The 23,225-nt window shown below is 37.7% G+C and overlaps 2 protein-coding genes across 4 annotated transcripts in view; one reads left to right on the top strand and one right to left on the bottom strand.

Moving 5' to 3' along the window:
- Window positions 1–11,849, top strand: part of LOC124554733 (plancitoxin-1) — a 31,199-nt gene extending 19,350 nt beyond the window's left edge. For all 3 annotated transcript variants that reach the window (XM_047128382.1, XM_047128380.1, XM_047128381.1), the window contains exons 3-7: window positions 9,437–9,683; window positions 10,803–11,000; window positions 11,086–11,191; window positions 11,265–11,406; window positions 11,587–11,849. In XM_047128382.1, coding sequence (XP_046984338.1) covers window positions 9,437–9,683; window positions 10,803–11,000; window positions 11,086–11,191; window positions 11,265–11,406; window positions 11,587–11,781 — 888 coding nt within the window. In that variant the 3' untranslated portion in view covers window positions 11,782–11,849. The remainder of the gene's footprint in view (window positions 1–9,436; window positions 9,684–10,802; window positions 11,001–11,085; window positions 11,192–11,264; window positions 11,407–11,586) is intronic.
- Window positions 11,528–19,685, bottom strand: LOC124556354 (ATP synthase membrane subunit K, mitochondrial-like). The gene is made up of 2 exons (XM_047130322.1): window positions 19,465–19,685; window positions 11,528–12,046 (listed from the first exon to the last, which is right to left on the bottom strand). The coding sequence occupies exons 1-2, from the start codon at window positions 19,549–19,551 to the stop codon at window positions 11,975–11,977; spliced, it is 159 nt and encodes a 52-aa protein (XP_046986278.1). The 5' UTR covers window positions 19,552–19,685; the 3' UTR covers window positions 11,528–11,974.
- Between the last annotated feature and the right edge of the window lie 3,540 nt (window positions 19,686–23,225).

The following is a 23,225-nucleotide window of genomic DNA, read 5'->3' as shown; positions in this document are numbered from 1 at the left end:
GAAGGCATTGAAATATCTCTGAAGCTACACGTCGTACCAAAAAAAGTTTAAATTCAAAGTTGTTTGTCTCGAGGGTAGACATCCAACAACACCCCCCCCCCCCCCCCACCCAATCCTCTCTGTCTCGCGCGCGTGTGTGTGTGTGTGTTGAAATCTTCAGTGGGAATGCCCATTTTTTATTGCAGATTATGATTCTACAGCAAAATCTACATACATTTTGTTTAAAGCATTTTCTTTGTTTTGCCGCAGATGGTGCTGTAACGAGAGGAATAGAAATGGGTACACTGTTGTAATTTACGACCTGCCACTGAGTGGCCCTTGAATATTCAGTAGCACGTGGGACCGCTCTTTCACGCTGGAGGGTAGGACAGGCCAGGATTTCATAACTTCTAATTGGAAACCCCATTTGCAATGTTGTACTTCTCCAACATATCGTACATGTGACTACTCAATGTGGCACTGTGGCCATGCACCAAACTTTGACGTATAATATCAGGCAGTACACTGCGACCAGAGCTAACATATAGTGCAAACATAGAAACAGACAGTGGCTCTAAACATTATAGTACTAGTGCAGTGTTATTGCCTGCATACCTACCTGTCATTAGGAGAACAGACATGAAAGTGGACAGTGACTGTTGCAAGCACAGAAGCAAAAATTGAAATGATGATGATGATGATGATTTAAGTAGAATTTAGGAGAAATTTTGAGGCTGCTGTTGCCTTGTACGCGGTGCGTTTTCTGGAGAAAGCTTGCTCTCATCCCTTGTTTCACAAGGTTGTGAATGCCCATATTTTTGATGGCAGCCTACAGACTGGCGAAAGGAAACAAACCAGACGTTTTACAGGAGAAGCTAATGAAACAGCTGTACTAGCAGCTGTGCACAACAACCTACGGATAAGCAACCAGCAATTACACCATGATTCCAGTATGTTTGTAGGTAGTATTGTCACAACACTGCATCATCGTATCATCCATATCAGGTGTCACGGCATCAAGAATTTCATGGTGCCAATTTCCATAAACATGTAGTGTTTAATGAATGGGCACATCAACAAGTGCAAATGAACCCCATGAGCCTACATTCACAAACTGTGGTATTGTTAATTGGCATAACATGCATTACTGGAGTGTAGACAATCGCCACTGGTTACAGCAAGTTGACCAACATCCTTAGACAGTTAATGTATGGTGTGGCATCATGGGGAACAAACTCATTGGTCCATATTTTACTGATGGCACAATTTATGGATGCAAATAGCAAACGTTTTTGGAACAGGAACCACTGATATTACTGCAGGATGTTGTCCTGAATGTTTGACAACGTATGTTGTTTCAGCTTGACGGTTGCCCAGTGCATTATGTAACTGTAGCACAGGAGATTTTAGACCATATTTTACACTGAAAGGTGGATCAGCAGAGGTGGTCCTATTAATTGACCCCCTTGGTTGAAGCACTTGACGTTACTGGATTTCTTTCTGTGAGGATGTTTGATAAGATGTGCCAGCAAGTGCCAACAGGCTGTGAAGACACAGTCAACCAACTCAGAAACACTTCTGCTGAAATTCCCGAAGATATGCTTCTGTCCTGTACTCAGTCATTTGAAAAGCGGATCACTGTGTGTATTGAAGTTGGCGGTACTACATTTGAACATTTACTCTAATTGGAAAAATAGAGTAGTGTTTGCTTCACGCCATGTCCACAGTAGCGCATCGAGTAATCCGCTGTTCATTATGTCATATGAATACAACATTGCTAATGGGCTTTCCAATTCGAAGTTATGAAGTACTGACCTGTCCTCCCCTTGCAGCATGGAGGTGAGGTCCCACGTGTCACTGGATATTGAAGGTCCATTGAGGAGCAAGTTGCTCGCAAATTACAATTCTGGACCGATTTCTATTTCTCCAATTACAGCACCACCTGTGGCGAAACAAAGAAAATGCTTCAGATGAAACACGTGTAGATTTTGCTGTGGAACCGTAATCTGCAATAAAAAATGGGGGTCCCATTGAAGATTTCAAGGTTGTCCCTTCCACCCACACAGGGAGTGGGATAGTGGGTGGAGTGTTGTATCATTGGATGCCACCATCTGAGACAAACAAGTTGGAATTATAACTTTTTTTTTATTTGATGTGTATTTTGAGATGTTTCAATGTCTTCAGTTAAAATTAACGCCCTGTATAATCACCGACGTGTATGCAAGGGATTACTGTGACGTTTTTGTCTTTCCACTATGCGTGCAGTAAATGTGGAAACGAACTATTACAAAATGTGTTCAAACAAGACCAAAGTGCAGTTATTCTTTTCTTCAAACACTGGTAAACATCCATCGGACAATGAAGAATGTGTGCGGGACAGCACGTCTGTCAAATATCAGTTGTGGAATGATGTGCCAAGTTCCAAGCTGGTCGTGTTGTGATGCAACACACCGGTCAATCTCATCCATTATGAACGAATGGAGAAACACTTGAACATCCATTCTATAGTCCTGATCTCTCTCTCCCCCCATGTGATTATAACACCTTTGGTCCCTTAAAAAGGTCTTCAATGGTCGGTAAGTCCAATCAGATGAGGATGTGCAGCACGCAATTGCAGACTTCCTCATGCAATAGGACAGTGTCTTAGCAAACGAATATTTTCAACCTGTTGGATCGGTGGTATGATTGCCACAATGTTCACAGTGATTTTGCCTAATTGGCATACTGATTCGGGACTACTGCATTCAAATGGAAACTTTATCACCCCCATATATAATGCGCCAATTCATTTGGTCTTACAGAACCTTGTCAAGGAACTGGAGAACAAGAAGGTTGTTTAGAAATACTTCAAGATAACTGTAGCTGCTTTTGATATACACAATTATACCCATGGATTTTTTTATTTTTTTCCCACTTTTAGGAAGAAAATGAAATTTCATTGGGCCACATCTGATCTTCAATGTTTAACCACAGGTGTGATTTGGTACTCAAGAAATGCTTATGTATGCAATATCCTGTGAGTAGGCTCATTGTTGTGGTGGAATCCAAGTAGAGCCGTCATTGATAACATCACCTGGATTCTCTTGTAGCTTCCACAATACTTTCTTCAATTGTGGTTGTGACAGTACCATTTGCAACAAATAAAATTCACACCATTCTTGTGACCACATACAGTGCTATGTTCAGTTTTGTCAGGCAGGCAGCCTGTATTTTTGTTTCTGTGTTATTTCGACATACTGCCTGTTGGCTTCCATGTCAGGATCTGTGGCCAACACTTGTGTAAAGATTTTCTTGGCATTTTGCCAGCACAAGTGGCTGGCATTGTCAAGGTTACACCCTCCATTGCTGGTGGTGGATTGGAATCTGGCCAGCAGTCGGAGAGTGTATGTACCTATTGCACCAATGTCTGGGGGCTTTTCTCTGGATTCCCTTGGTGCAATGAACACTCATTGCAGGTAGCAAGGGTAGAAGCACAGTCATAATGACCACTGTGATTCTACCATTGCTACCTGCAATGAGTGTTCCACTGCACCAAGGAAATCCAGGATTTGTTTACTGCGAGGCTTTCTTCTTTCTTGTGGAAACAGTGTTTTTGAATTTCTGTGCCATCTCTCTAAAAGTTGGCATGGTAGGTAGGCTCCTCTCCACTGCAAGAATATCTGTGTCAGTGACTTTTTATCATGTTGTCGGCCTCTCACAATGCATGCTCTGCCATGGCCGATTTCTCCATTTTTCCCAACCTACAGTGCAATTTATATTAGACCCAGGCAGAGCATGTTTTGAGAGAGAGACTGACCACCTGAGAACGTGGCCTCTGGCACCCTTGAGCAGATTTTGTATACAGGGTCATCACAATTAGTAGCAAAGCCTGACACAGGAAAAGTGTATATAACAGAAGTAAAAACGTCTCAGTAGTAGGATGAGAGGGGTGATGTCCTTTTTGTTTAGGGAAGGGGGTAAGATTTTACTCATGTTTTAGTATTAAATAACTGCAGGTGGTGTGAATAAGGCCTGCTGTACAATGATTAAGAAGCCAGGTAATCAGAACTAGACCTGGAATCAAATTTGAGTATTCTAATGGAAAACTACCAACTGGGTAACACAGTACCGAATGAAGGTTTTTGTCATAAACATGATAACTTGGCGACACATAACCTTTGACATCTGTCTTTTACTGAAAATATTCATGGGATGATACTTTGTAACAGACATTTTTGTACTGTTAGTGTGCAAGGAATTGCTCTGTGGCATCTTGGAATGTGTAAATGATGAAGACAACGTCTATTTTGTCATGGATTGCCTGTTGATGTTTATTAGAAAAGTGGCCATATCTGACAAAAGATGATATGCGATTAGCTTCCTCATATTTATGGATAATGAATGTATAGTATGAATATGTTTCATGAGTACTCTTGTATTTATGTTATGGATGGTGGTAGAACAAAAGGAAGGAAAGTGGGTTTAAGGCAAACTATTTTATACTCAGGTCTTGTTCATTCTCATCTAGTGTAGGTATGTGCCTTTCCCTTAATGGGATTTTAAAATGTCTCAGTCATTTTATTTTGACTAGAATTCCTTTGGTATAATCTTCATCAGACTCCGCAGATACTCTACATCACACTATTTCTGCACGAATGCTATTTATTCAGCAACTTCATACAAAATATTTATAGGCACATAGCAAATCACTCGTTTAAACAATTTCATACAAAATTGTTACCAACTATTAATTTTGACTCAAGATTGTTTATTATTCATAAGCTTGCTACATATATTCTCTCATACTTTCGAACTATATTTGTCTGTTCAGTGTTATCAATAATAGTAACCTGAGGCATCACTATCTTGCATTTAAATACAGTGATTAGTAACTTTATTTAGATACAATTACTTAAATATTCTTCCCAAGGTCAATTACCTGATCAAAATGCAAAAAGACCTTATAAAATGATGGGGAAGATACTCCTTGCCCTTTGAATGTCTCTCCTGTTTAGTAACTGAATGTGTGTAATAGCTCATTTATGTTGTTCTGTCCCGTTAAACTTCCATACTGACCAACTTCTCAGTTTAAAGCAAAACATTAATCCACTTCTTTCCTGAATTGTTTTGCCGGCCGCGGTGGTCTCGCGGTTAAGGCGCTCAGTCCGGAACCGCGCGACTGCTACGGTCGCAGGTTCGAATCCTGCCTCGGGCATGGATGTGTGTGATGTCCTTAGGTTGGTTAGGTTTAAGTAGTTCTAAGTTCTAGGGCACTGAAGACCACAGAAGTTAAGTCCCATAGTGCTCAGAGCCATTTGAACCTGAAGTGTTTCCAAGGATTCTGTAACAGATAAAATTTGCAGTTGGCTCCTACCTGTTGATTCACTGTTAAAAAAAACTCCCTTTAGTTGTGCTGTAAACTTCTGGGTACACACAGTTGTTTCAATACCACCTTGTTTGTATACTTCAAGAATAACTCCATTTTTAATTTTAATTAATATACCTTAATGATAAGCTAAGTTTTGGAGTTCTGCAACATTTGTTACTCCTGCTTTTTAGTTTTTTTAAGGAAAGGTGGAATTTGAACTTTTGCATTATTTACAGTTTAGTGAACTATAGTTGCGTAGACACATACCTTCACACCCTGGGATATTTTGGGCACTTAACATTACTTTAAAAGTTTGTGTTAAACTTTGTGGACAAATCTGTTCAGAAGCCTAAGATATGTTAAAGCATACAACTTGCACTGGGATAATGCCTTGTGGAATATTGTTTGGGACCCCTCTGAAGTGCAAGCACTTCTTTATCACACCCCTGTCTTTTTGCTGATCGTGGTCACTGGATGTGTTTTCTTTCATATTTTTTGATTGCTATCTTTTGTAGATTAGCACTGTTAAACTGAACATTTTGCTACTGTTTGGAATATGTACTGTAAGTAGGATTTTGAGGCAGGGGATGGTATGCTTGGACGAACTTTTATGCTAAAGACTTTATTTGCATATGGAAAGAGAAATCCACACACTTAAGCGACAAGCCCTTCCAAAGAATCTCATCATACAGCAGTGACTGACTTGTGGTATTCAGTCTGAGGACTTTCTTGATGCAGCTCTGCATGCTAGTCTATTCTGTGCACGCCTCTTCATCTCTGCATAAGTACTACAACCTACACCCCTTAGAACCTGCTTACTGTTGTGAAGTCTGTCTCCATTTACAATTTTTACTCCCACACTTCCATTACCAAATGGACAATTCCCTGAGGTGTTAGGATGTGTCCTATCAAACCAACACCCCCCCCCCCCCCCCACAAGTCAAGTTATGGGACAACTTAGTTTCCCCTGATGGTGGTTAAAATTTGCACCTGCCTTCTTTGGAACTGGAATTATTACATTATTCGTGAAGTTGGAGGGTATTTCACTTTTATCATATTGCACCAGCTGGAATAGTTTTGTCATGGTATGATCTCGCAAAGGTCTCAACAATTATGAGGGAATGCCATCTACTCCAGCTACCTCATTTCGACACCCTTCTTGCAGTATCACCCCTCCTACTTCATTTGCATCTACTTCCTTTTCAATAAGTGTCATCAAATTTCCTTTTGTATAGTTCTCATGCATATGTTTTATACCTTGTGTTGGATGCCTGTATTTCCTTTTGCCTACATCACTTGTGCCATTTTTATATTTTGTTTTGTCAGTCAATATATTTATCCAAGGATTTCTACTAGGTTGAACTTTTCCTGTGTTACAGTTAATTGTTGCCTACTGCTCAGTTGGAAACACTGAAAGAGCTGCAGTTTATTGAACTTTTCCAGGTCCCATGTTGTTAATTTCATCCCTTTCCACAATTTATATAGTTTTGATCTGCGTCTACATCTACCTCTGGAAATAGCTTGCTGCTTAAAATCTGATGTAGAAATTTAGCTTACCCTTATATTATCTGACACAGTCAAATGTCATCACATCCAAATAGCCACCATTTTATGGTAGTTTCATATTTTCTTTTATGCTGTCCTCACATGGGCTTTTCCCATCATTAAGCATGCCATGTGTGGTTCCCATTGTAGTTGGTGCATGTTTAGAAATGAGCAGATGCGTCACATGGAACATGCTTTACATTGCGATTTGCAACTGCGGCACACTAGCATCAGTTAGCTGTATATACCTCCCATATTTCATAGTTAAAAAAAATGAACACATGAAAAACTGCTGTGTTAGCTTTATTAAAAAACACACTTCATCTCTTGTCCATCTTTTGTGGTGGTGTTCTATCTGTAGCATACACGTATAAAAACTACAGTGTCCATTAAATGATAAAACAAGAAGTGAAGTTCAGTCAGTAAGGACATGTATTAAAACATCTATTGCAGATAGTCTTCAAAGTAAGTTGTTTCACCTTTTCCATTTCTTAGTGAAAACCCTATGGTCATTCTTATCAAATCACTCCAATGCAGTAGCAGAATTTTTAGCACACAATCATGTATAATATTTATAAAAGAGTTAGATACCCCACTATTTGGAATGTTTTTTGTATGAATAAATGAACACTGAATTGGGCAGTGACATAGAAAGCATTCTTGCAATTTGTTGGTCCATATTCATTGAAATGTTCACAAAAACAAGCAAACTCACTCCTGAGAAGAGCACTCATACGTACATAAAAAAATATTAAAGGACACATCTGTTAAATAAATAAAGTCCCAGAATCATTTTGAAAATGCAAAGGGGAATACAAGTTTTTGGATTTAGCAAGACGTGAATCAACTAAATTTGGCCTTGTACCTCCCCACCGCTATCCACTAACTACTGGAAACTTGTGAATCTTACAACCATTGTCTTACGTTATGATATGGAGACTAATTGCCGATATATCATTAACTGACATTTAACTGTAACAAATTGTACTAAGAAAGATTGAGAAATCTTCAATTCACTGTCGACCTGAAACAGCGTACATTCAGAACACGCAAGTTACCTGAACAAAAACCAAACAAAAATTCTCGAACCAATGACATTTCCCATAACTTTATTTCTGCAAATTATATCAATAATGTGTTTCCAAAAGTTCCTTAATGTGTTGGTGCTTTGAAACAGCATATACAGTATTCATAGGATGTGTGTTATGATATAAAACCCACCAAATATGGGCTTCAACTGAAAATGATTGTCTCCCAAGGCCTGCTTGTGATGTAATGTGATCTTGCACCTCATTGGCCACACTCCTCTCTATGAAACGAAAATCTAATTTGGGATTGTTGCATATAGAATATCAAGAAGAAAACTTGAGGCATTTTATTTATATTACTGAAAGAAACCAGAGCATTGTCAAACAATGCCCATGACTAATTATAACAATCCCCTAATGGGGGGGGGGGGGGGGGGGGTGACCCACTAAACTGCTTCATTATACTTCTTAATAATACATGTTGCACTGCTAAATGGTGAGTGGTGCTCTTTGACTGAGAAAGATCAGTAATCACCATGTATAGAGTACTTTGATCTTCCACTGTGTGCATTCTGTGACAGATGAGAACAGGGTGCTAATGGATCGGTGGTCTAGTCAGTAAAGATATCTGGAAGTAGAAAGACCCTTCAATGAATGGTTCATGCTTTCTCTTCCAGTAAAGTACATTGTGAAAAATTTGACTTATGCTTAAATAGTTTAGAGAGGTGTTTGCATTTATAACCAAAAAAATACCTAGTGACTGAAGTGTCAGCCTTTTTAATCTATGTAAAGCTTTGTAACCCACCTGACAGAAGTAATGTGTGAAAAATGTATGTTTATTTTCCAATGTTATTTACCAACCTGTTCTATAAAGCACACAAATGATGTAATTGTTGTAGTAAAGTATACAGAGGTTTCTATTCAAAACACATGTGCTTTCCATAAAAAGGAAGTGACCAACTGCCTCCCCTCTCCCCCTCAAATATGTTTGATCATTAAGCTAAATTACAGTCATTTATGATTTTAGCACATAAATTTTTCTTCTGTTCTGATTTCAGCAGTTCGGAACTTTTCATTCAGCATTTTGTTAATCGTGTTTCGATTGAAATACTAACATGCTAAATATTACTTTTTTTGGGTAAAATAACTGAGCTATTAAAAGTGAAAGCATGAATTTATATCAAGCTATGGTTTATTCTCCGGTATAATTTAAACAGCTTCCCTTTAATATATACAGCTTTTAATATAACACTAATTCAATTACATTCTTGTGCTCTTCCTAGTATTAACATTTTTCACTCTTTGTGCCCAAATTAGATCCTCATAACAAGTAAAGTGTTATGCCAAGTGCCTGCCAGCTCCGCCCCCCCCCCCCCCCCTCCAATCTGATGTTTTGCACTTAATAGCAATTCAATGATTTCACTTATTTATATTCTGCTGCTCATGTATCACCATAAGTGTGCAATATGGGCCTTGTGCAACATTCTGCTTCAAAACAATTTAAACTATATTACATTGTAAATCTGTTCTTTTTCAGAATAGCAGTCTTCTGTGGTTAATATACAATGATGAGCCAGTTAATGGTACTTCATCTTTAGATCTAGGACACACAAAAGGAGTTGTTGTGGCAAATATGGATGGTGGATTTTGGCTGGTTCACAGTGTTCCTAAGTTCCCTCCTGTTCCTTGCACATCACAGATGTATGGGTACCCTGCAACAGGACTTCACTATGGGCAGAGTTTCTTCTGCATTAGTATGGCTGCCAAATCCCTGGATATTGTGGGTATGAAAGTCAGTACAATTTTTTCCATCTTTTGAGGAGCTTAGGATTCTTCATTATTTAAACCCTGCGTACTTGCACATGCAGCATCGTGCAAGACTGCTATTTCTGTTACACAGTTTAAAGCATTGTGATCTAGGCAGTGAACAGAATGTCATTGGATTTCTACAATTCAGCAGTGCCAGTCTTACTTCCAATCATGGCTTAAATCTATATGAAAGATTACCGGAAACTTTTTTGGAAGAGCTTTCATTACTCGCTATAAAAAGTTGTCTGCATTTAGCCTTAATTCTCCCCAAGGAATTTTACTTCAAAAGATTAAGCCAATTCCACCTATTAGCAATAAAATGATACTTCTCCCTCTTCTGAGAGAATGTTATGTTTGTCAAGCAAAACTTAGTGAAACCCTGTTTCATTTTACAGAATAAAGCAATGTTATAAATATTTTCTATCTAGTTCCAGGACCATTTAAGAAAATTTCATATTGTTTGTTACCAGATGTTCATTTTTTGTTTTGTTTCTCTAATAATACAAATGTTTACTTTAAGCATCCGGTACAGAGTGCACCACAGCCATCACCGAAAATGTTTAGGACATATCGTCTATCAAATGGACAAGTCATTTGCATGTCTTCTGAAATTCATAAACAGCAATACTAACACAACTCATACAATAATAATTTGCTCAAAAACATGATAGAAATAGTGCCTTTTGAATAGAGAAATTAGGTGATAAGTTAACTAACCAAAGAACACATTCGTTACACGCTGAAGTTTTGTTCTTCAAACTATGTACATTAGTATTTACTGACTTAAGTTTCATCTTACGACTCTAACATGACCCCACGATGTTGCCAATAATTACAAACAAAGAGCATTCAAAAAATATATGGGAGTTTATCCATGCAGTGTAACATACGACTTGACCTATATTATTGCTGCAGTATTTATCAGTTTGTCACTGAACGGGGAAACTTGAGAGTTCCCATATAAATCTGTAGAACCTCGTTACCCCTAGTATTTCTTGTAATCTAAATTGTCCAAATCTTGTCAGACTGCAGTACTGAAATTTGTACAAATGTTAAATCCTTATCATTACCTTATCTGATTCTATTTCTTGCAGGAGAACAGCTATTGTACAATGAACCAGAACTCTACAGTTCACAGATACCTTTTAATTTAAAGGACGTATATCCAAATTTATCACTTGCATCCCAGAAAAAATGGATAGAAGCTGCACCTTGGTTCCACATAGCTACACTTACATCCATGAAAGGAGATTCCTTTTGGTCTTTTGCAAAATCACGCCACTTTGGGGAAGGTAAATATAAGGAAGAGTAATAGCAGTGGTTCTTTTACATATTTCTCCAACATATTGTGCCATGAGCTATGGGCGTACTTTACAGATTTGTATGCAGACCTGGTGGCTCCTAATCTGAAATCTGACCTCTTTGTTGAATCGTGGCAAAATGGTGAAGGAAAACTTCCATCGGAGTGCCAGTCAGACTTCATGTAAGTTGAAATGAAAGTTTACACTTATAACGAGAATTTTACTGTGCCATTAAAATAATCCTTTCTTCAACAGTGTTGAGAACATTGCAGCTGTAACATGCAACACTGGAAAATCACAAGTGGTTGAATTCCATTCAAGTAAGGATCATTCAAAGTGGACAGTTACAAGTAACAGCAGCAATCCATGGGTCTGCATTGGTGATATAAATAGAATGGCAAGTACAATGATGCATTTTTGTTTTAAAGAGAATATCTCATTAGCTTATTTATGTGCATTATCTTCATTTAAATAGAGTATTGGTTTTGGTATTTTTTAGGTAATTTTCATACACACAGTTCAGTCACTCTTGTGATAATTATTACACCTGATTACTACATTTAGTCAAATGTTACAGGAATCTCAAAAGAAGAGAGGGGGTGGCACTGTGTGCACTTCCAACAAAGATTTATGGATTGCTTACAAAAGTACTGTACAATCTGTTGATTCCTGCCCAGTGGCGCAAGATTTTAACAACAAAGCCTCTTACATGGAGAAACAAGCAACTGTGTATTTATTGTTATTTATATTCATTTATAACATCATGATATAAATGCAATGAAATTACTGACAGTATTAATATCATGAGATTTGGCCACAGATCTCATTGATTAATAAAAATTAATTTCTTACAAAATTTAATGTTGTATTCATTTATACAATGTACTGTGTTCAGAATTTATAATACTTAAATCACAAGTTGCAGTTTATTTACAGATTTGGTACTAATCCTCACAAACTTTGGATCACTTCTTCTTTGGTTTCAACATGAAATATAATATAACAAGACCAACACCAGCATATGTAGCCTTTGCTACCTGAAAACAAAAAGGAAAAGTTATCAGTTTAGAATGCCTCACATGAGTCATTCCAATAACATCCAACAATTTCTTCTCAGAACAAGAGTTAAAATTTGAAGAAAAAAAAAAAAAAAAAATCAATCGACATTTAATTTACGTGTACTATTTTTCTAATTAGTCTCCAACTCCTATGACCTTAGATGAGCATGTATTATTCCATTAGTAAAAAGCTCTTACCCTGTGCTCAATCAATCACACTTTAGAGAATCCATAAATGGATCAAGTAGAGTGCCAGGTTTGACCTATAGGGTCGATGAGGCAATTTTGTGATGTGGTCTCAGGTTCCGAGATGTGTGTGGGAACAAGATTTAATTTGGACCCTTGTCACACAAAAACTGTTAATAGGGATAAAGATGAATATTTAACAAGAGTCATCGGCTTTGACCAGTGACATAGACAACATGCGACAAACGCCATAAACATGGCAACTATAATGCAATACTAGTGGCAGATTTTTGAATGGTCTAAGCTTCAGACCAGGCTGTCACCACAACCATGATTTTTTTTTCTTCCACATTAACAAAACTGAAGATATGCACTGAAAGGTAATATCGCAGCAACCATAAACATTTCAAATATTCTTTTCGATCTGTAAACAGTTCTTGAGTTTGTTTAGAATCTTTACATATGCCACTGACTTCTTGGCTGACCCTTTGGGCAGCACTTTAATGAGAATGTCAATATCCCAAAAGACAGCTGTCATGACTCATCAGAGGGAGCTGCCTTGTATTTCTTTGTTTTTGGTTATTGTGGATGGTGCCACTCTAATGACTGCCTTTTTGTTGCTTGCTAAAGGTGATGCATACAGGTTTTTTCACCTGTAAAGGCCTCTCCACTGGTCTCAAGGTTCCGATGTAAGGCTTTTCTCTGAATCAAGTTCCACCAATTCACAGAACAGACCACATCTGGGGCACATCTTTGAATACCCAAGAGTTTCAATCATTGCACATGGACTTCAAATGCTCACTGACTGCTGAGTAATGCAACAGTCTGCACAAATAATGGCATTCACGCAATTCACCATAGCTTCGAGCAGCGGCTGTGAGACAATATCACAAACTTGGCCGATTGTGGAGCTTAGTTTACGTGCTTCCTGATACTGTAAACCTCTTTACCCACTGCACAATAGCACCCCTATCACCTACCACACACTGAACAGAAACAATTCTGGATGTTCACCAGGCTGTGCTTTTCTGCAACCAAGAATTCAATTACATCATGTTGCTTGTACCAAGTTTCTTGCATCAACATTTTAATGGATCACTACTGCTTTGCCATCTGTATGAATTTTTTTGAAACCTCACACATGTGAATGAAAAACTTGAATTTGAAGTACGTAAAATATATTAACTGTAAAATAAATTTGGGCAATCTTTTCTCGTACAATCCTCATATTTCAATACAAAATTTCATCAATAGTGTTCACAGAGCACAAAAATAATAAAATTTTTGCAGGCCAAGGATGAAAATGAATAACCTGTCAATGGAACAATCACCGGAAATATCTGCATCAATTCTATCTAAAAAATGTGTTAAGTACTGCAGTAGCTGCAAGTCCTGTCCAATGGATAACATTTTAAAATAATAAAAAATGGCACAGGATGGAAAGCCTTTTAACCCTTTCATGGGCAATGAAAAGCTCCAATCTCATTCTTGAAAACATTGCAGAGCTCTGTAGGAATGATCTCCCCCCCCCCCCCCCCTACTCTCAACTGAAGCAATCCAGCAGATGCTTATTTTGCTGTTACTTCTGAGTTGGTTTATACAGAAACTTATGGCAATGGTTTGCTGCAGTTTAGAACCTGTTCTTGAAGTGGATGCTACTGGAAATGTATTTAGTTCATAAGCTCCATAAACTGACACCTCTTTTAAAGAGATGAAGCATGGAACAAACATGCCTTTGAAACCTGTAAGGTTGCAAGGTTTGGTATTTGTCCATTTCCACTAATGGTTACCCTATTAATTGTGCAGTTTAAATTAGGAAATCTGAAGACTTCACTATGGACATGTGTTGCACTAAAATTATCTGATTCATACATTCCACAAAAAAATCTATTGGGGTGGGGGGAATCCTCAATAAATAATAACTTTTGTTTCCCCTTGGCTGCAGCTTTTAAGCAGCAATAATTTATATACAATAATATTTATGTAATTAACACACTGAACTATTAAGTATTTTAAGACTTGTTATTTATGAAACGCAATAAAATTAGATTCCAATGCTGACTTAAAAAACACAGAATTCCTAGCATTTCCTCAATTTTTCCAGGTAAAATTTAATTCCCCCAGAAATCTAAACACATTCAGGAAATAAATATGGTTGAACTGAATGATTCTCACTGGGCATCATATACTATCACCAAATGGCTATGATCAACACAATGGACTAACAGCAGCATGCAATAGAAAAGCCACACACACTGTAAGTGCAGTTTAATCTTTAACTCTATACAGAGAAGAAAATACAAAGCCAAGTATTCCGAGGATAATCTTAGCTCACTCTTTTGAGTACACATCTTCTCATCACAATAGTTTAACTTACCCGTGAAGGGAATGAATTTATGTTGTGAAGGATCTGAATGAAGTCTACATTTCTATGACTTGCTGTTTAACAGTCACACACAGTAACTTTATTCCTTCTACCATGTGCAACACTAAGACTAATTTAAATTTAACAATTTAATCTTATAAAGTAAACTAAATGTGTCTCCACAAATTTCTCTGTGTAAAAACTTACCTTTCCCTATTATACATCTTAAATGATACTGTACAAATCTTTCAAATGAACATTACTTTGTATCCGTTAAGAAAATAAATGTTACAATTACAATTGGGTACATGGTATGTAAATTTAAGAAATTTTTAGAATTGAACCTAAGCTGAAGACAAATCCACCGTAAGCTTCCTATATTGTGCTTAAGGCTGCACACAGAAGAAACAATGCAGACAAGATATTCTCCCATGAAAGAGCTGGAAATTGGCTGTATTTTCCAGCTTAAAGTTTGTCCAACTGCATTAAAATTCTGAACAAAAATTATCTGAACACTATCTAGTTTAAGTAAAACTACGGCAGTTAGCCATGCAAGAGCTATGGTGCAAATGTTATCAAGACACACACCCTCCATCACATGTTTCATATAGCAGCAGTAGACATTAGGTAACAATTTGCAAAGGTCATCCAACCCAAAATTGACCACCACTCCTTAAGACAATAATGGTATGTAAAATTTAATATGGTGAAACACCTGAAGATTCATTCAAAAGTGAAAATCCCGTTGCTCCAAAAATCTGTGTGCAAGGCATGATTTACTGGCAGTGAACACGAAAAATTTCTAGCTTTTCATTCCTCAGTAAATTATGGAAAATTATGAAGAAAGAATGAGTGGAAATAAGTTACGAGTTAAGCGGGCATCAACTAAAAATATGGAAGGGAAGTGGAGGAGACCATGAGGCTGGTGAGACCATCAGTGGGGAGCCCTGTTCCTCCCAGTACTTTGGCCATTTTGGGGAATTAAATTTTTTTGTTGGCATCAGTGTTTCTTGCCATTCACTTTCCATTGCAATTTGCATCTGTGAGTAACTGTTGTTGCTGTCCAGTAAGAGGGAAAGAAAGATTTTTCACCGAATTAACTTTTATTTTGGTAAGTGTATCCAATTATTTTGACATATTAATTTTGTAAGAAATAATGCTGGTAACTGTTTCCTATAAAAGTTCATACTTTAAGGCATAAAGTATAACTGAAAATAAATGCTAATTGTAAGTTAGGGAGCATTCAGAAGCAATTTTGTTTACTTGTGTCTTATGGGGAGACTTGATCCTCAATAACTTGATGAGACTTGATCCAGGGATCAAGTGTCCTTGTTCAAATGTTTCCCAAAGATTTGAGTGTTTTCCTGGTATCACATTATTGTAAAACATACAACACCCAACAAATGATAAAATGATATGATATATAGACATTTTATTGTAATATAATGCATTGAATTATACAATATGGGTGAAAATGAAACTTAGGTCTAATAAATTAAAACAAAAAGTATCATAATTTTGTTTTATATTGCATAACTATGGGTCTTACATATAAAAGGAAAGAGGGAGTCAAAGCTAGGAAAAAAATTGTCTCCAGAAGTATGGAACTTGCAGTAATGGCATGCCTTGGGGGAAAAAGTTTACGAGGAGCATCAGTGGAATTTCAAGTCCCACTAATGACCTTAAAACATTGTTAGGTAGCAGTTAAGTCAAGATACTGACATTTCTTATTCTTCTACATACAACAAGTCTAAGGTGTTTTCAACTGAGGAGGAAAATTCTTTATGTGAATACTTTAAAACAGCAAGCAAATTACACCATGGCCTGAGTGCAAAAAGTGTGTGTGCGCATTTGGATATCAATTTTCTTCTGAAAATAAAAAGAAAATTCCTGAAAATTGGAAGAAAGAGGGCAAAGCTGGAAATGACTGGTTCAGAGGTTTCATGAGAAGGCATCCTGAACTCTCTCTTCGTACACCAGAAGAAACCAGTATAAGCAGAGGAAGCAGCTTTAATAAACACAATGTTAGACAATTTTTTGATAATCTTTTCCAGATTATCACTAGGGAAGTTCTTGGACCAGAATCTATTTGTAACATAGACGAAATGGGTCTTACTACATACAGTCCACAAACCAGGAAAAATAGTGGCTGTAAGAGGAGAGAAACAGGTAGGAAAAGTGACTTCTGCCGAGAGAGGTGAACTTGTGACAGCATGTTGTGAAATAAATGCTGTAAGAGGCCTTTCATGATCTTTCCACATGTGAAACTGACAGGATACGATGCTGCATGGAGCTCCTCCTGGAACCAGTGGTTCCACTCATTCCAGCGGTTGGATGACAGCTGATAATTTTTTGTTTTTAAAACATTTTCATAAATATGTAAAATGCAGTGCTCTACACAAAACACTTATCATGGGCAATCATGATAGTCATATTAGTTTGGAATCCTTACATTTTGCAAAAGAAAATGGATTTACTCTTTTGACAATTCCTCCCCATACATCCCATAAAATGTAGCCCCTTGATAGGTCAGTGTATGGTCCACTGAAGGCATATTACAGTTCTGCTGCAGGAGACTGGATGACAGCACTTCCAGGTTCAAATGGCTCTGAGCACTATGGGACTTAACTGCTGTGGTCATCAGTCCCCTAGAACTTAGAACTACTTAAACCTAACTAACCTACAGACATCACACACATCTATGCCCGAGGCAGGATTCGAACCTGCGACCGTAGCAGTCACGTGGTTCCAGACTGTAGCGCCTAGAACCGCACGGCCACTCCGGCTGGCAACACATCCAGGGAAAACTATCTATGATATCTCCGAGATTTTTGGTAGAGCTTTCCCTAAAGCTTTTACACCCAGCAATGTGATTAGTGGTTTTCGGGTTTCAGGCATATGGCCATTTAACTCTGATATATTTACAGATGATGAATTTTTGTCTGCATATACAACAGACCACTTACAATCAGTGGAAGTCTGATTCGCCAAAAGTGTTTCAGTATCGACACCATCTTCCGGAATTAGACCTAGCCCTATTGGATACAGATCCTTTGAAGATATCAGACCACAACCTAAGGCAGCAGCTCACACTACAACTTGACGAGGAAGGAAACGAGCATGTACCACAATCCTAACACACACTCCGGTAAAAGATAAACTTGAGGAAGAACTCAGAGCAAGAAATGCACGAAGATTGAAACCTGTGGGAAGACCTAAGAGGCTGAACTTTGAAAACAAGAAACAAACGAATAAGACAAAAGTAGAAACTTCTGAAAGTGAAGAACTGTCTCCATGTGAGTTTGATAATGACTTGGGAGAGTTTGAGTAACAGTGATTCTGATGAAATTTTGAATGACGAACCAGGCACTGGAAAATGGATAATTGCTACCTTCCAAACAAAGAAATCTGAAAAACATTATGTGGGAGAGATTGTCAATGTTCCTGACGAAGAGAATTTCACTCTGAAATGTGCGAGAAAGATAGAGGGCCAACGGTTCAAGTGGCCAGGAACTTAAGACATATGTGACATTAAAAGGAACCAAATTGTACGAATCATTCCATCTCCAGCATTTTCTTCAAAGAATGACAGAGTTAGCAGTTTCATTTTTAACAGTGTCAAATTTGAGGGCTTTAATATTCAATAATTTGTATGTTTGTCTATAATTTCATCATGTTAAATACTTCAAACAGAGGCAACCGTTATTGACTTTCTCAATAGGTATACTTGTTTTATCTTTGTATGACTGCTTTATCTCATATGATCTTGGATACACTAAACATGCTAATTCTACTTTTTGACAGTAATTTCAACTATTTAAAATATATGTTTGATAACTTAGTGACTTTTATGATCTCATGTTTTGTAGGCTACAGATTGCACTTCAAGCAATGCCTCTAGAGATCATGAATGAATTTGTTTTCTAAAGTTATGTGAATTTCTTTTGTTAGTAAACCTCAATTCCTCTTATAAATCTTATAGACAAAATAAAATTTGGTTTGAATAATGAATAAATTGTTTTATTTACCACAAAGTGGTGGATCAAGTCTCCCCGTAAAAGGGATCAAGTGTCCCCACATATGGTGAGACTTTATCCATTCTGCATGGCTTTAGTTTTTAATTTTTGATGATGATAGTAAATGGCGAAGGATTGAAATAAAAATAGGGACAGAAAGAGTTAAAAAACTGACTACTTATTACACATTTTAGTTCTTTTCTGATGTTTATACCTACCGCTTTAAAAAATAAAATGTAAAAAAGGGATCAAGTCTCACCACTCTCCCCTACTGAAGTTCTGATTTTGTCCTTGAGGCACACTTGGGTGACGAAATTTGTAGTGCATGGGAAAAGGCAGTGATCTGGTATAGGACATGAGTGTCTCTTAACTTCTAATATACAGCTACTGCAAATTCTATACTTGAGTCTCTGAACTAATTTTCAACCAAAAACTTTAACTGTTTATCACAATACATCACTCATGCTACAGCATACTTATCACTTGCTTATGTTCTACCCATGAATTAACATACCAAACCTACATAGGCAGCTACGGCGAAATATAACTGAACAAATTCGACTTGGCAAAAAAATTTAAATTCTTAAAAATGTCCTCCTGAAACTGCTAGCAAATCTTACTAGAAGTACGTATACCATTAACTGCTATGAACTACTGCGCAATGTTTTTAACGTTTTAATGTGTGCTATTATCTACAAACTCTTTTTAGCTTTTCAAATGGGCAATAAATTAACATCGTTACAGAGAATCACAAATATCGTGATGGAGCGCACCTACCCAGATAATATTACTGAGAATTAGAAATAACCTTCAAAACAAATGTTACTCACATTTGCCCTCCCGGTATTCGTAGTTGAATTGAAATACTTCGACAGACCTTTTAACTGGCCTTCTTCTACTTTGGCGTCTCCTGCCATAGCTTGCGAAATATTATAATGGGTATTACCCTAATCGAACAAAACCTGCGCCCTTTCCTCTCTGTGCTTTACTTGCCGGTATCGCAAGCACGGGCACGGGAAAATGGAACCAATTCCAAAGCACTTCATGCACAGAAACACACAACTCTCTATGTAGCGACAGATGTGCTACATATGAGCTCTGGAGGCGTTCAATAACGAAAGCCCGTCCACGCGTTAGGATTTGCCTGCGGTAAAACGTTTACATGCATTAATTCGCGGCATACCTGACGTGTTCACCCAACCCAGTTTCAACATACATCCGGTTCGCCATCTTCGTCCAGTCATTGGGTCGTATGAATAACACTGAGAATACTCGAAATTTCGGAGAAAGTTCTCAGGTTTGCATGAATAAAGCAAATTGCAGATTCGCATTATTCATCCGAGAATGTTCTCAGTGTGAGTGAAAGGGTGGAAGAAGTTGCTTAAAACAAAAAAAATCTTCAATTTCATGTGAATAAAACTAGAGGAGCTTCTCACAAGTGCAGAACATTCTGTGTGTTTTGAAATGAGCTCTGCAGCATACTTCGAGCGGCGTAAGTTCTCTTGAGGTTACGGTTTACGGAGGTTTTATTAGTAAAACTGACAATATTTCTGTTGTTTGGAAGGCAAAAAAGATGCAAGTAGGCCGAAGAAGTACTGAATAGAGAAACTGTAGAAGTTCATATGGGTCTATTAGAGAAACTGTAGAAGTTCATATGGGTTTAAAAATAAAAACGTCATTTATCTGGCGAACTTCCTTCGCCGGCCGTTGGAGGCCGAGCGGTTCTAGGCGCTTCAGTCTGGAACCGCGCGACCGCTACGGTCGCAGGTTCGAATCCTGCCTCGGGCATGGATGTGTGTGATGTCCTTAGGTTAGTTAGGTTTAAGTAGATCTAAGTTCTAGGGGACTGATGACCTCAGGTGTTAAGTCCCATAGTGCTCAGAGCCATTTGATTTTTTTGAACTTTCTTCCCGAAAATAACGAGATTCAAACGAAATTAAAATTAGAACGTTTTTGTTGCTACATAACAGACCCAAGTTTTCAGATTGATGTACAAGAAGACTTAGGTATACACCAGACAACTGTGCCACTGACAATTTCAAATGTTCTTCATCAGGTTTTCCGACAGCAGAAATCTTATATTATGTTCCGTTAGGAATAAGTAAACTAATCAGAAAAATTAATAACTGGTTTATTACAAACTTAGCGATCTGCTTCTCGTAGCGAACGGCACGAACGACCGCTTGTGTACTTGACCCGCAAGCGGACCATTACGCATCGTATTTAACCAAAATTATGTCGAGTTAGAAAACAGTGAGAGAGTTCCGGTTTGGAGTACATGGAAATGTCATGTAATCTTACAATTTCGTTCACATAATGTTATCGCATAACTTCAATACCAGAAAAGTTTCCCGCATGTCGAAAATTCGGTAACATCAGATGAAAATGCATTTATGTATACTAACCGTAACCCTCTTAATAGCTTGTAGCCACACATAAAATTAAAAACCAAACGTAGTGCCTCTCTTTCAGAACACACTGATGCCTGTTCCATACCCCTACAATGAATAGTTTGCCTTTTCCCATGGGAATCCGACACAATGAGTCGTATGAATAAAAAACAGAACATTCTCCGGAAAATATTCTCAGAGCAAAAGAACATTCTCTAAGAGAATTCTCAATTTCTTGTGAATAAAAAATTCGAAGCCTTCTCCCTGACGAGGGAGCTCCTTGTCACTACCTCCCCTCCTTCTTGAGAAAGTTCTCGTTCTGTGTCGTTTGCCGTGTCCTCCACAGAACGCACCCTTAATGTTACATTTCATTCAACTCGCTCAAACAGGAGAACTATTGAGTGAAGAGATATGGAATTGGCATCAGTATGTTCTGGAAGAGATGCACTACGGTTCGATTTTTATTTTATGTGTGGCTACAAGTTATTAAGACGGCTACGGTTAGTATACATAAATGCATTTTCTTGCCATGTTACCGAATTTTCGACATGCGGGAAACTGTTTTGCTATTGAAATTAGGTGATAACATTATGTAAACAAAATCTTAAGATTACATGAAATTTTAATCTATTCCAAACCGGGCCTCTGTCAGAGTTTCCTTATACGAGATAATATTCGTTTAATGTGACGCATAATCGTTTGCTCACGTGTCAGGTATGCAAGCGGTCGACTGTGCAGTTGGTTACAAGAAACAGATCGCTAGGTTTGTAATAAACCGGTTATTAATTTTTCTGATCCGCCTACTTATTTGTAGCATAAAATATTGCTGTGAGAAGACATGATGATGAACATCTGGAAATGTCAGTGACAGTTGTTTGATGTATACCTAAGTCTTCTTGTACATGAATCTGAAAACTTGGGTCTGCTGAATAGCAACACGTTTTACTTTTCACTTCGTTTGAAAGGTCGTTCCATCTTCTTTCATGAGTTTTTGGAAGAAAGCCCGCCAGAAAAATAGAGTTTTCATTGTTAAGCCATATAAACTGTACAGTTTCTCCCTACGGTATATCTTTAGATCTTTCTTTGTCTTCCAAGCAACATAAATTCCGCCAAAACTACCAAAAAGTCGGTAAAACTTACCCTCAACAGAACTTAGCTCGAAGTATGCTACAGAGCTCACTCCAAAAAACCGAGAATATTCTCCGCTTGTGAAAATCTCCTCTAGTTTTATTCATACGAAATCTGAGAATGTTTTCTGTTCTGAACAACTTCCCGTACCCATTTACTCACGCCGAGAACATTGTAGCGTGAAGCATTCGCTGACTCGCTAATTTCGTGTGAACTTGAGAATAGTCTCCGAAATTTCGCGTGTAAAGTAGATTCTTCATTTTATTCCTACAACCCATTATATCGGGGATCCTTGCTGGAAAATTCTGGGGAATTTTTTATATATATATATTCTTGCTATTTGTTTTGGGTCAATGAGATCGAATGTTTGGGTGGCCACCAAAAACATGACGGAACATTTAAAAAACAAAAGAAAGCGAAGAATCAAGTTTTTTTGTCGGTTTTTAGGGTTCCATACCCAGGCGATAAAAATGGAACACATTGTTGTCAGTGTGACTGTCCATCTTTTAAGACACCTTTTCCCCAGACATGTGTGGAGGTATCAAGCTGAAATTTATGTCGTATACTTTACCAAGCTCTATGGTTCCTTGGTGGTGTAAAAGAAATTAGCTTCTAAGTCAATGCAATCAGAAGATATGGCAAACCCAAGGAAGAACTTTCCATGTACATAATTAAGTTTGTATGGAACTATCAGAGCGCGAGTCTTACTCGCACTTGTCTGACTTTTTTGGGTTAAATCTCGAAAAGTCACCCAACAGAACAAAAAAAAACCACTTTAATAAAAATTAGTCTCCCATTATTTTTTCTTGTCAGGCATAATGTAGCACTTGTACCTATAAATGTAAAACCTACACATTGCTACAATATAATACAATTTATTATTAGCAACTGCAGTTTCCTGCACTATGCCTAATGTCTATACTACTGTTAGTACCTACTATGTAGATACCTAGCTGAGTACCAGCATTGCCTGGAAATGTATTTATTCACATTCTCTTAGCCTATCTCCTCTTTCCCTGTCTCCTTGTCCATCTCCTCCACCCTCCTCTCTGTCCACCTCTTCTCCCCCCCCC

The sequence above is a fragment of the Schistocerca americana genome, chromosome X, assembly GCF_021461395.2.
Source record: "Schistocerca americana isolate TAMUIC-IGC-003095 chromosome X, iqSchAmer2.1, whole genome shotgun sequence".
In the NCBI taxonomy this organism is placed as follows: domain Eukaryota; kingdom Metazoa; phylum Arthropoda; class Insecta; order Orthoptera; family Acrididae; genus Schistocerca; species Schistocerca americana.
This window is presented reverse-complemented; position numbering and strand designations above follow the sequence as displayed.